Below are 13,925 nucleotides of genomic sequence, written 5' to 3'. Positions count from 1 at the left end.
ATCTACTATTTGTATCCTAATGGTTTTGATTGTTGCTTTGTTTTGTTTGGGTTTGGTATTGTTTTATTTGGGGGGTAGGGGTGGGGGTGGTGTCACTTTGCTTTATTCCTGTACAAAACCAAACAGAAAAATCATCACTACCTATTACGTGTTCTAGTTACATACTTATTCCCATATTTGCCCAGTATTTCTGTCACTTTTGCCACATACAAAAATTTCCTTTCATCCAGCACAGCAAAGAGGAGGCCAAAATTACTGAGAAGTGTGCCAATTGCTTCTTCTAAAGCTGTCTTCTGTGTTAGGAAATCTGACCAGCCGGCAATTGTTTGCCTTTGAGAATTTGTGGAATTCAGCTGCCCCCTCTGTATCCCTCCTTCCAGCTCTGCTACATTGCATCTTATAAGATTCATGGATTAAAAGGCCAAAAGGGAAAAATTATCTAGTTTGACCTCTCATATCACAGAATCATAGAAACACAGAATGCTTGGGGTTGGAAGGGACCTCTGAGGATCATTTAGTCCAACCTCCCTGCTAAAGCAGGTTCTCCTAGAGCAGCTTGCTTGCATAGGTTCATGTCCAGGTAGGTTTTTAACATCTCCAGAGAAGGAGATTGCACAACCTCTCTGGGCAGGCTGCTCCAGTGCTCTGTGACCCTCAAAGTAAACAAGTTCTTCCTTATATTTAGGTAGAACTGCCTATGTTGCAGTTTGTGCCCAATGCCCCTTGTCCTGTTGTTGGGCACTGCTGAAAAGAGTCTGGCCCCAGCTTCCTAGCACTTACCCTTAAGACACTTACATGCGCTGATAGGATCCACTCTCAGCCTTTGCCAAGCTAAACAGGTCCAACCCTCTCAGCCTTTCCTCATAAAGGAGATGCTTCAGTCCCCTCATCATCTTCATAGCCCTCTGCTGGACCCTCTCCAGTAGTTCCCCCTCTCTCCTGAACTGGGGAGCCCAGCACTGGACACAGCACTCCAGATGCAGCCTTACCAGGGCAGAGTAAAGGGGAAGGAAAACCTCCCTGCACCTGCTGGCCACGCTCCTCCTAATACATTCCAGGGTCCCGTTAGCCTTCTTGGCCACCAGGGAACACTGCTGGTTCATGGTCCACTTGCTGTCCATCAGAACTCCCAGGTCCTTCTCTGCAGAGCTGCCTTCCAGCAGGTCAGCCCCAGCTTGTGTTAGTGCATGGGGTTGTTCTTCCCTAGGTGCAGGGCCCTACACCTGCCTTTGTTGACTTCATTACATTTCATCATGCACAACTCTCCAGCCTGTGCAGGTCTTACTGAACGGTGGTGCAGCCTCCTGGGGTATCAGCTGCTCCTCCTGGTTTTCTATCATCAAGAAACTTGCTGAGGGTACACTCTGCCCCTCTGTCCAGGTCACTGATGAATAAGTTGAACAAGACTGGACCTAATGCTGACCCCTGGGGAGCACCACTAGCTACAGTCCTACAGCTAAACTCTACACCACTGATTGCGATCCTGTGAGCTCTGCCACCCAGCCAATTCAGAGTCCACTCATCTCACCCACGCTGCCTGAGCTTACCTATGAGGATGATATGGGTGTGTCAAAAGCCTTGCTGAAGTCAAGGTAGACAAGATCCTGTGCTGGTTTCAGCTGGGATAGATTTTGTTTTCTTCTGAGTAGCTGGTGCAGTGCTGTGTTTTGGATTTGGAGTAAAAAAATGCTGACGGCACATGGATGGTTTTAGCTATTGCTGGGTAGTGTTTACAATAAGTCAAGGGTTTTTCAGTTTCTCAGGCCCTGCCAGTGAGAGGGCTGGAGGGGCAAAAGAATCTGGGAGGGAACACAGCCAACTCAGCTGACCTAAACTAGCCAAAAAGATACTCCATACTGTATGACATCATGTTGATTTATAAACTGAAGGAAGAAAAAAGAAGGGGGAGATGCTCATACTGGTGGCATTTGTCTTCCCAAGTAACCTTTACGCATGATGGAGCTCTGCTTTTCTGGAGATGACTGAACACCTGCCTGTCAATGGGAAGTGGTGAATTAATTACTTATTTTGTTTGTTTTGTTTTTGTTTTTGTTTTGTTTTTTGTTTGTTTTGTTTGTTTTTGTTTTATTTTGTTTGTATGTGCAGCTTTTGCTTTACCTATTAAACTGTCTTAGTCTCAGGCTGTAAGTTTTCTCACTTTTGCTTTTCCAGTTCTCTTCCCCACCCTGATGCAGGGGGAGTAAACGAGCGACTGTGTGGGGCTGAGTTGCCAGCCAGGGTTTTTAGTCATAAGGCTACCTGCAATTGTCTGTAGAAGGCCTCACTGACTTCCTGATCAGGCCACACATAGGTCACACACAGGTCCACAACAATGGCACCCATGTTGGTCTGGCCCTCATAAGCTCCTGAGTTGTTCTGCAGCCACCCCTTGGGAGAGCTTAGTGCACCACTTGCTCCCTCACATAAAGAACAACTTCACCACCTTTCCTTGTTGGCCCCTATTTCCTATAAAGTACATAGTCATCCATGACAGCATTCCAGTCATGCCAGCTATCCCACCATGTCTCTGTAATAGCAATGAGGTCATGGACCTGCAACTGCAGACAGATCTCTAATTCTTCCTGCTTATTCCATATGCTGGGTGCGTTTGTGTACGGACATTTCAGAGAGGTGATGGAGCACACAGCTTTCCCAGGAAGGGTGCAAGAAGATCCAACACTGCCAGAAGCACCCTGCGGGTGGTTGGCCTTCCAGTACCCATCTTGGGAAGCAGCTAAGGAACAGGTATCACTGCTTTGGTTGGCCTGGCTTATTCCCCAGTTGGATGCGATGGTGTGAGCATTGCCACTTTAGACCCCTCCTCCTGAGTCCCTCAGTTTAAAGCCTGCCTCACCAAGCTGGCCAGTCTGCTGCCAGACTCCCTTGCCTCTTCTAGGCAGATGGATCCCTTTCCTCCCTAACATGCCGTAGTCAAAGAATGTCCCATTATCATAGAAGCCAAAACCTTCACAATGGCACCAGCCATAAAACCAAACTTGATTTGCATTATATGTCTATTTCTGGTTGGACCCTTTCCTCTTGCTGGAACAAAATAGTAGAAAAAATAACTATCAGAAATTTTCACTTCCACCCCCAGGGCTTTATAGCCTTCCTTGATTCTGCCCAGGTTCTGGCTTGCGGTGTCATTCTTGTGCACATGAAAGTAGCAGCAGATGGGTGCTTAGCTCGCAGAAGGCAGTGTTACCTCACGTGACTTCCTGCCAGGCCAGCAGCTGGGCACCTCAGTACCTCTTAACAGACTATCACCCAGCACAAGCACCTGTCATTTCTTTTTATGGTACCCAGTGTGCTGCTAGTGCAGTTTTTTCTTGCCAGCCTTGCTTGTGTGTGTCTAGAGCTGTTAAAGCTTCATATGTTTCTGGTTGTGACTTAAGGGTGGAGACTTAAGAGGAGTTCTGCTTTTGTGGGTCACTGGGGCCCAAGATTCCTCATTGGCTGTGGTGTCCATTACAGAAGCATGAATTTGAAACCACCTATCTATTTCTATCTCACACCCTCTAATACCATGCAGCTGTTTAACTGTTTCCTGCAGCTTGACCAACTGACACAACAGATCATCAACCTGCACACACCTTAAGGAGGTACTTGCTTTTTCTCCAGGAGAAGGGTTGGGGCATTCATTGCAACCTACCATATGTACTGAAGTCTCCTGCCTTACTGTTTCCCTCTGGCTTGAAGCATCAGACATCACAGGGGCCTTTCTCAGTGGAAACACTGGTTTTAACTCTGAGGCAAGTACCCACCATTATGGCAGAGACCTAGAGTGCTTCCCTGGGTTGTGGATTACAAGCAGAATGTAGGACCCTTGCTGTGAGTCCAACTACACAAACTGACACGACATGGCGTGGCTGACACACCTTCCTGGCAGTACCCCTGCTGGCACTGCTCCCCAGTGCTGTTTAAATGTGCCACATTTGCTCCTGGCCATGCCCAAGCTACATCTCTCTCGCTCGCTAGAGCTGCTGGCTCCATGCGGGGTTCTCAGCTCTTGCGTGGGTTTCCCTGGCTCTGGGAATCCCCCTGTCTGCCTTGATCTAGTGCTCAGCCACAGAACTTTCTGTTGCTGCAGCTGTGAGCCTCACCAAGTGAGGCACGGGCTAAATAAATTATATAAATATTTAGGTATTTTGTATATATACTACATATATAATATTATACATACTATATATAAATATATATAAATATATGCCACAAACTATATAAATTGCCTGAATCAATTCTTGTTTGACAAAGAGTATTTATTCTAGGAACAGTATTTAATCAATTTAATTAAAAATTGTCCATTTTTGGAAAATTCACAAATGTTTTTATTGTCAGCTTTAATATTTAAATATATGCGTGCACACACACTCAGCCCATTGGCCTAGCTTCAAATGCCAGCCACTGGCTTGTTTCCTCATTTTCTCTCATGCTTTCAAGAACATTATTTAAAAATTCTAACCCTATGAAACTCATTTTAAGTTGAACATATCACCTCAGATTTTGCCTGTCAAGCAAGGAGACTGAGCTTAAGATTCTTCTCCTAAAAAATTAATCTCAAGTTCTCTTATGCAATCCTTTAACCGTACATCCTTTTTAGGTAGTGTTAAAATGTAACCACAGACTTGTATTAAATGTCTTGATTATGCAGGAAGTAATAAAGACAGTCAAAATAATGTTGGTTAGTTCAAGGTTACAACAAATATATATCAGTATTGTGAAGCTAAATAAGAGGAAAAAGTGAACACTCACATATTTATGTACCATCAGACATGCCCTAATTTCTCATGCTAGTGCAGGTAGGTGAAGCAGAATTTTTAGCTAAATTTAGAAATTTACCGTGCTGCTTTAATGAGGGTATTGCTTATGATCAGTTAATATATTTGGTCTCTAAAATTATTACATCCCAAACTCACCCTAGATCATTTTGGGAGTTTTTTTATTTCTCTGTATGTTTTTTTGTTTTGTTTAAATGTCAAACTGGAAACACATTCAATGGATTATCTGCTCACATTTACCTGCTTGAACTGTCATTCTGTAATTGAATTTATGTTTCCTTTTTTTTACTATTATTATTATTTTTATTTAAGCAAGTATGTGACACTCCACCAAATATCTTACTATGATACAAGTGTCTGACTTCACCTGTATGGCCTTTACCATTACAGAGGTCCATCGAAAGTTTGGCCAAATTTACTTTATATTAACTCATTCTGAATAAATATATTGCCTTTACATTCCTTTGCACTATCCTTATATTATGTTTTATTCAGTTAAGATCTATATGATCAATTTTACTTTGGGGCCAAGAATTAGTCTGATGCTGACAGATTATAATTATCCATTTATTACACATAAATTTAGCATAGTAAATTTTTTTCAGTGTTCTGGATGTATTTATATGTCCTAATACTATCTGGAATTTCAGACTAATATATCAGAGTATTTCCAGTCAGTTCTTACAAGGAAAACAACAACAACTTTGAATGCTGTGTTTTTTTAAAAGTAACCATACTGTCTGTCTTTATTAGAATTTGATCAACATCTGGTTTTTTCTTGAATAATGGCAAAAAAACCAGAGATATATATTTTTTTTAATGAAAAACATAGTATTTACATCTATTAATGGCCCAAAGGTTTCTTTTGTACTCATGTTTCACAATTTTTCCTGTTACTCTACTCTGTTGATATAGGCTAATTTGAATATTAACTTTCATTATATTCATATATTTTTTTCAATCTGATACCATCAGTACTGACATACAATTTATTAGATGTATTGTACAGCAGAAAAAGGAATATAGAAATTAATCAGTAATATATTTCAATATTGACAGAAACTCATGAGTGGTACTTATATATACAGATCTGAGTGTCACCAGATCCTATGACATAATTTCCTTAAATGATCATATTCCTTTAGAACATCATTACTAATTTCATTGCACGTTGGTGTCTTAGAAATATATAGAGACAACTCTAACATAAATGCTGAGAAACATTATTAATATCTGAATGGAATTTTATACATAAAAATAACTATTCTGCTATTGTTTTTCATATTATTTTCCTTATATTAAGTTACTCTTTTTTTTCTTTGTTCTAAAAAATATGGTTTGGTTTTCTACAAGTAACACACTTCACTGAAGAGACTCAATCCATAAAACCTAACATAAAGAAAACAAGTACAGTAATGCAATGTTAAATGAAAGACTGAAAATAAAAAAAAAAAAGTGCAATGAAGAACAGACAACTTCTGCTGGACTGCATTTGGATTATTATATGTGACTTCTTAGAAGTACCTAATGAAGTAATTCGAACTTGGAAACTATTTCAAGGGAGTGCATGGTTTATGACAATTCAATTAAATTAACTAGTCTATTTTGCTGTAGGCATAAAAAATTATTTTTATCTCCAAGTAGATATCCTACAAGGAATAGATTATTGATGCAATAAGAATTTGTGATTTTCTGGTTTTTAATTGTTTAACAAAGTACTAAGTGTATTACAAATAAAGTAAACCTTCTCCTCCATATTTCTATAAGGTATTCAAGTCAGTTATTGTGAAGAACTTATGTGTGTCAGAAAAAACAAAGAACAAGTTTAACAAAAGGATATCCCCTATGAAGTAGTATTATATAATTTAGTTTTAGAGAATGACATAAGCAGAAATAAGCAATGTCTCCACAGAGTACTCAAATCACACTTGTGAATCCAAGAAATCTATCTTTCCTTCTTTGACAGCACTTTTGAGAAATGGGTATTTGCTACTAGATCTTTTTTGTGTTCTGCACCTATCCAAAGGTGCAGAAGAAAATAAATGTTATTAAAAATGCATGTAATTAGGCCTTCATGGGTGGCTGCAAATTCAGATTAAAAAAAAAAATCTTGATAACATTCTGCTTCCTTCCTGCAGCTTCAAAGTGCTACTTACATGTTATTGATATCTTATGACAGAGTTTAGACTTCATTAGTTTTGTCTAGTGTGATATTTAATGTGTAGAACTCAGATATATAGAAAGTTTTCATTACAAAAAACACTGCTGATACATAAAGACCTTTGCAAAAATATCTAGTAAGACATACACTCAGTTTCAGTATGATGATTAAAATAATAGAATAGAATGTTGATTGTAATGTATATAATTATGTTGTATATGAGCAAATATATTAATATGATTTAATACAATACAAAATATATATACCTATGACATGTCCTATATTAAATATTATTATTCTATAAAATCCAAGTAATAAATTTGTGTGATAATGCTATATTATAGTTATTATATAAAACACATGATACAAAAAATATGGTAAATAATATATAACATATTATATGATACTTCATGTCTATATATGTTATATTGTCATACAACTACTATTTTACTTAACATCTTGCACTTCGTTTTTATGTCAAAATTCTATGATTTTACATTAATTTTTCTTTCAGAAATTCTATATTGCTTTATCAGATTTTAGTCCCTACCTCTTTAAAAGCATGCTGTCTCTTAATTATCTTGGTCTTTATGATATAAACACCTCATAAAAATTGCATTATTACTGCTTTTATTAAACAATTAAAGTGAATGTTCCTTTTCAATGTGTTTGCTGTATTATTACCATTAACTATTATATTCTGAAAGGTCTTTTCATTGAGATTATTTCAGTGCTAAATTGCTTACTTCTGAAGACAAATTCTACAACATGGTCTGATATTACAAAAATTTCCTCTGACATTCAGATGGCTTCTTGTGCTTGTCCTCATGATATTTTAGACTTCTCTATTTCAGCTTGTCTAGAAATACTGTGATCATTTAGCATCAGTGTGAAATTTTGCAGCAATTCAATCACTCAAACTAAGCAAATATCAAATAAAGGCAGGGAGGTCAATGGGTGTCAGAACTGTCTGTATGTTTTAATGATTCACCCAGGGAAGCTAGCTGGCTTCTGTGTTTTAAGATTTGTGATAATTGGGGTCAGGTTATGTAATTAATAGTAGCTGGGAACTTGGTGAGTAGTGAAATTGAAATTCTCCCCACTTGTTAGTACTACACAAGCTGTAAATATTTCTGTTTCATCGTTGTCATTGTCTCTCATTTCATTGTCCCTGGCTATACTGAAAGCTATACTGAAAGCCTTCTGTACCATAGGCTCTATAAGCATAGCCAGTCAATTAAGAAAAGCTGTTACCCGCCTCTGCTCAACACTTGTTAGACCCCATCTACATACTGCCTCCAATTTTAGGCCCTCCAGTACAAACGAAAAAATTGATGAAAAGAAGCATGTATGGGGAGGACACCAGGATGTTCTGGTCTGGAGAAGTTTTCCTGCCCTTCAGGCTGAGGGACCAGGGCTGGTTTAGCCTGGAGGAGGAACAGCTTTGTCAGGGACCTCACAGCATCCCCCAATACCTAAGGCAAAATCATCAAGAAGACAGAGCCAGGCTTTTGCATTGTTGTGTGAATATCAAGGACAATAGGTATAAGTAAACAACAGAATTTCAGACTTGATTGAAGTGAAAAAGAAATCTTCAAAGTCAGCCAAGCAGTGGAGAAGGCTGCCCAGAGAACTAGTGTGGGCGCCACACTTTGGGGGTTCAATCTCCAATTTGACAAAGCCCTGAAAGACCTGGTCTAAGCTCATGCCCGATCCTGCTGTAAGCCAGACACCTCCTTAAGGTCCTCTTCAATCTAAATTATACCATAATCCCATATATGATATGGGATTATGATTTAAACCTCATGTTTTAATGATCCTTTAATAAGTAGCTTAAGTCATCAGCTCACAACCAAATTCCAGACAAGTGAAAAGGAAGCACCCAAAGGTTTGTTGGATGTTGGGTGGTTTCTTTTCATAGCTAATAAATTTTTGTAAGAAAATTTGAACGCACTGCTGTAATACACATCTGCTAACAAATCTTCCAGGCACAATTGCCCTGACAAGTCACAGGAATGGAAGCAGAGATGACATAAAAATAAATACATGCAAATTTATATTTTTTTATCCATGCAGTTTCATGAATGAGCCTAAAAGTACATAAGTACATTTCAGCAATTCTTTTCAAGTACTTCTTTACCGGCATTCATTTCCTCCTTTTCATAAAGGCTGAAGAAATTTGAAAAACAAACACAACATCATATGTTGAAGGAGTAAAAACACATAAGGAATAAAATTAGAAATTTGTAATTATTTGAAACAATCTGAAGTTTACGAAAACTCATAGGGTAGCATTTGATGTAAAGAAATTAAGCATTTTAAATAAATATTTTAATCCCTTACTTAACTTTAGAAAAGTTCCTGCCCATTCAATTCTTCACTTAAGATATTTAGGATGATCTATATCATTGCTTCTCCTGACTTTTGATTAGAAACAGCAGCAGCCATAGAATTTTGTGCGATAGTTTACTATTGAACACAAACCAAATCTAATTTCCTTGCCAATGAAGATGGAAATTAATGAAATCAGAAATGTCATCGCAAATCATCAGTAAGATATCAGTTTTGCTCCAGTTGTCTTATTACTTTTAAATCATTTCTTCACACATTATGTTTTCCTGGTTACTGCATACATATTCAGGATGTATAAACTTTACTCTTTGAATTACTGTATAAATTTCTAAATTTTAAATTCTTATGTGGAGTCGAATTTTTGCTCATATATTTTGTATACACTGGATGAATCTCCCATATTTTAGTTTTCCTAGTTGCACAAATACTCAGAAGAATTAATATGTCTACGATTTGGTGATGGAGGCATGCATATCTAGTGAAGGGTATATCCCCAAGATATGTCAACCTGTTATAAATTCCCCTTCTTGTAATGCTTTATTCATAACTTAATTCAAATTGTATAAAAACATTGGATTTTGTACTCAAAATACCAGTTTGAACACTATACTATTTCTGTCTTCATTATTGTTTTGTATCTCCAAAAACGTATCTTTACAATTTTACCCTGATTTGCATTGGACCATAACACTTCGTCTTTTTCCTTTCTAATTACTAAAAAAACTTGGTGATTTTTTTTTCAAAAGTGTATCTTAGGCTGTTGAGCAAACAGTGTTTAAAATTTATTGCAGTCAAACACCATTGTTGCTTAGCAAAACTCTGCAGTTGCTACTTACTGTCACCACGGCAAAGCAAAGGCCCCAGTTTGTAAGCTGCTTCAGAATTTGGTCTGTCAGTATCTGTGATCACAATTTCAGTTACTGGTAGATGCTCCTTGTAGGAGAGGAATCCAGTATCATTAGTCCTGTAAAGGTAAAATGAAAGCCACAGCTGTCCTAAATATTTCTGATAAACATTTCATTGACACATTGCTAGGGGAAAGGAAATATTTAAATTCTGAAAAAATGTGCTGCATAGCTCTAAGGGCAATACAAGCAGCCATAAATACAAATGTATGCTTTGGTGTTAATATTGTGATCATTTGACAAGAATGAAATAATTTCATGCGAAGTGGGTATTTTTACTGTTGTGCTTGTCTGCAAAGGTATGAGAAAAAACTTTTTGACATAAATGGGTACCAAGCTGGCTGCCTAAGTTAATGTATTTGCTCAAGTCAGTAATTTTATGTTCCTAGGAATATGCAGTATCTATAATGGCCTGTCTCTTCATAAAGGAATATTAAATGGCTTAGTATAATTTTCAAATATGTTTAACATATTTTCTTCAGTTTTTTACCTTGAAAAATGTTAAAAATTAAATAGAAAAATATTAAGTCATGCTGAGTGTGCAGGAAAAAAAAGCATATGCTGCAAATACGTAATTAGCAGAAAAGGAAATATGCAACCTAGCATCAGAGTACACACCCAGTACTTGCAATCTTAGGTGAAATTCCTCATTTGAAATCCTTGTTAATTTAATGTCGGAACTGAATTTCTAAATTTCATAAGCACCAGTTTTGGCCCTAAAATTGTTTCCCCTGAACCCATGGAAATATTCAATCACTCAGGGTCATTCTGGAAAAATCTATCTGTCCATTCAATCCACTTATAGTTGAATTTTCCTTTTAATGGGCAAAGCAAATATCTCAGAGACAATAGTACAATCTCAGAGAGGTGAGGCAATCTGGAACTCACACTGCTCAGAGATTAAACATGAGACACACACCTCAGCAAGCAAGCCATGTTCCTCTGGGAATGTGGTTGGGTTTAGTAATCTCCTCTCTCAGTACACCATGCACTGGGACTGAGACAATGAGAAAAGATTCCATCCTTATGTTGAATTAAATTAGTGATTTTTGCTCGTCTCCTCCCTCCCTTTACTAACATTACCATCTTTCCCTTCTATTCAATTTCTATTTATCTGTTTTGGAGCACAGTGCAAACAAATGTACAATTTTTTTCAGGAAAGTTTTTTTTTTTGTAAGGGAGGAATGCAAAACATTTCTTAAAAACGTTTGAAGTTTTTATGAGGTGAGGTATTGCAGATATTTTAGAACTGAAAAAAAATGCCCAAAACACTTAAATCGTTCACTTCTGTAAAACTATGCTGCAGATAAAGGGAAACTAAGTAGAAACTAGTTCTGCAAAGAGGATTTGCATTTTTGTAGATCTTTAGGAGCAGGGTTTTTTTAAAAAACATGTCTTTTTTATTTTAGATTTTTAGAGACTTAAAGTTTTGGAACAGTCAAACAAGGACTTTAGAGCTAAATCTATGTCCAATCTATAAAATACAATGATGTCACTATCAAAATAGAATATCAATACCATATTTTCAAAACTGCAACACATGTAACTCTTGATTTTCTGTGTTCAGAAAACACTTCAAAGAAGAACAGCTTCCACCTACTTTTTCTGCCCTACGAACATTATTGAGTCAACTGATTCAAACCAGTAGTCTCTTGGGAACCAAATATAACATTAAGCACAACTACCAAAATAAGTGTAAACATAACCTCCATAACATTGCAGTTACAGGGATAAATCTCCACTTAAAATGAAAACTAAAATATCAGAAGTGGACACATACAGAAATACAAAGCAAAAATAATTATATTTTCAATGTAATACACTCATCAACATATGCAATTTACTGAAAGTGGTTATAATGAAGACATGCATGCCATCCTCTACCTACTTTATTTACAAGTACGTTAATGATTAAAAATTAACTTATGTGTGTGAGGATGGATTAAATGAATGACAAAACTAGGCAAGAATGTATTACATATGCGGCAACTCCTCAAAATCCTGTCTCAAAAAGCATTTATCTTTTACCACTTTTGCTGTTAGGCATCAAAAATTGTACAGCCCAATAATAGGGAAACTCCTAGCGTACTATGTATTTGTTTAATCTCTTTATTAGAATGAGCACGGCAGATATCACTCTTTGAGTTTTACTGCAGATGCAAATTCTTTCCCTACAGAAACTTTTGAAGCTTGTGAAGAATTGTTCTTTGAGTAACCCTTTGTTGTATTTTCATTTCTGTATCTGCTGAGTTCCCTGCTCATGATGAGAGAATAAACATTTTCCAACCAAATTAATTAGTTGTTTATTTAAAGGAGGAGTGAATATCTAGCTTGATATAATAACAATGCATTGCTTTATTTTGGACACATGAAGATGTCTCTAAATAATTTCCTTGCATTTTTCTATTTTCAAACACATGTTTCAAAAAAATATATATTAACATGCATACACTAACACACTCATTGAATTGGATTTATGAAAATTAAAAATACTTTTAAAGTTTAAAAGCTTAAAAGTTTCTTCAACAGAAAAGCTTTCATTTGAAAAGTCCCTTTCTGCTTTATGAAGTCCTGTACTGCAGTGGAAGTATTGTTGAGAAAGTTGTATCTGGTCCTTTTAAGTGAAAAGTCAGGTTCAGATTTGACATTGTAACAGGAATTAATCTCTTATATTACTTAATTGAATGGCATCTTTAATAACATCAGAGATAAGCACAAGTGGAAGATGAACATTTTAGAAAGCCTTCCATCCTCTTAGAATAGGATTCTATATGAGTGCTTTGCTTTGCTGATAGCGAGTGTGTCCAATTCTGACGATCTAAGTGGTAGATGACAAAAAAGGGGGTAAAAAGTCTAAATTCTTAAAGTTTTAGTTAAAAAGTATGCTAAAGGTTAACTGACCTTTTTTCAGAAACTTTTATTTTAGCTGTAGTTACTTTTAGTATTCTAAGACTAATAACTGAAGTTCTACTAAAGACCAGAACTAATGTCTTAATATATAACATGCAATACACCACACAAAGATAAAGTGTCTGTATAAAATCAAACCTTCCTCAGAATTCAGAGTGAAAGAATTAGCAATATTGTATACAGTTAGAGTTTTATGAGGAAGTATGTCCTATATCAAAGACATGGGTAACACTGTAGTAATTTAAATTTACAGCGGCCTTGCTGTTCTAAATGTGCTAAAATCTGTATATGCTTTTAATTTACTTTCCAGGAAAAAAAGTATTGTGATTAATCAACAGTAAGACGTCACCATTCATCTCTGTCTGCATCACAGTTGCAGTAATGCTGGGAATCAATGCAGTTCCCCTCTAATCCACAAGCACATTTTTGTGCAGCAGGCAAGGAACCTCCCCAGTAAGTCTGTGTTTCATTGGTTCTTCCAATCCACCAGCTCAGTGGCACCCCATCTAAAAGGTAGATCAGAGAAAATCAGTGCCCAGTTTTGTCTCCTACTTCTCTCATTTTTTCTTGTACAAGCAGATTTCTAAATGGTTAAACAGAGAAAAATCACTCCTCAAATCTAAAAACTTTAAACAACAAGGGGGGTGGGGGGGGTGGGGAGGGAGAGAATTACTACCTTTATTTGTAAGCAATTATTCATTCTAATACTTCATTATCAGGTATTAAATGATTGTCACAGATTTTTGCTAGCATTACTGGAAAATGGAACTCACAGTTCCTAGCTCAGCCAGCCATGATATTAGAATCATTTATCTTAAG

The 13,925-nt window shown here is 36.8% G+C and overlaps 1 protein-coding gene across 1 annotated transcript in view; it reads right to left on the bottom strand.

Annotated features, from left to right (window-relative positions):
* Nucleotides 1–13,925, bottom strand: part of CNTNAP4 (contactin associated protein family member 4) — a 261,580-nt gene that overhangs the window by 35,465 nt on the left and 212,190 nt on the right. The window contains exons 14-15 of the mRNA XM_056325765.1: nt 13,456–13,612; nt 10,128–10,255 (exon numbers count right to left, since the gene is read on the bottom strand). Coding sequence (XP_056181740.1) covers nt 10,128–10,255; nt 13,456–13,612 — 285 coding nt within the window. The remainder of the gene's footprint in view (nt 1–10,127; nt 10,256–13,455; nt 13,613–13,925) is intronic.

The sequence above is a fragment of the Falco biarmicus genome, chromosome Z (genome assembly GCF_023638135.1).
Source record: "Falco biarmicus isolate bFalBia1 chromosome Z, bFalBia1.pri, whole genome shotgun sequence".
Taxonomy (NCBI): Eukaryota; Metazoa; Chordata; class Aves; order Falconiformes; family Falconidae; genus Falco; species Falco biarmicus.
Note: the sequence above shows the minus strand (reverse complement) of the source record. Positions and strands in the feature narration are given on the sequence as shown.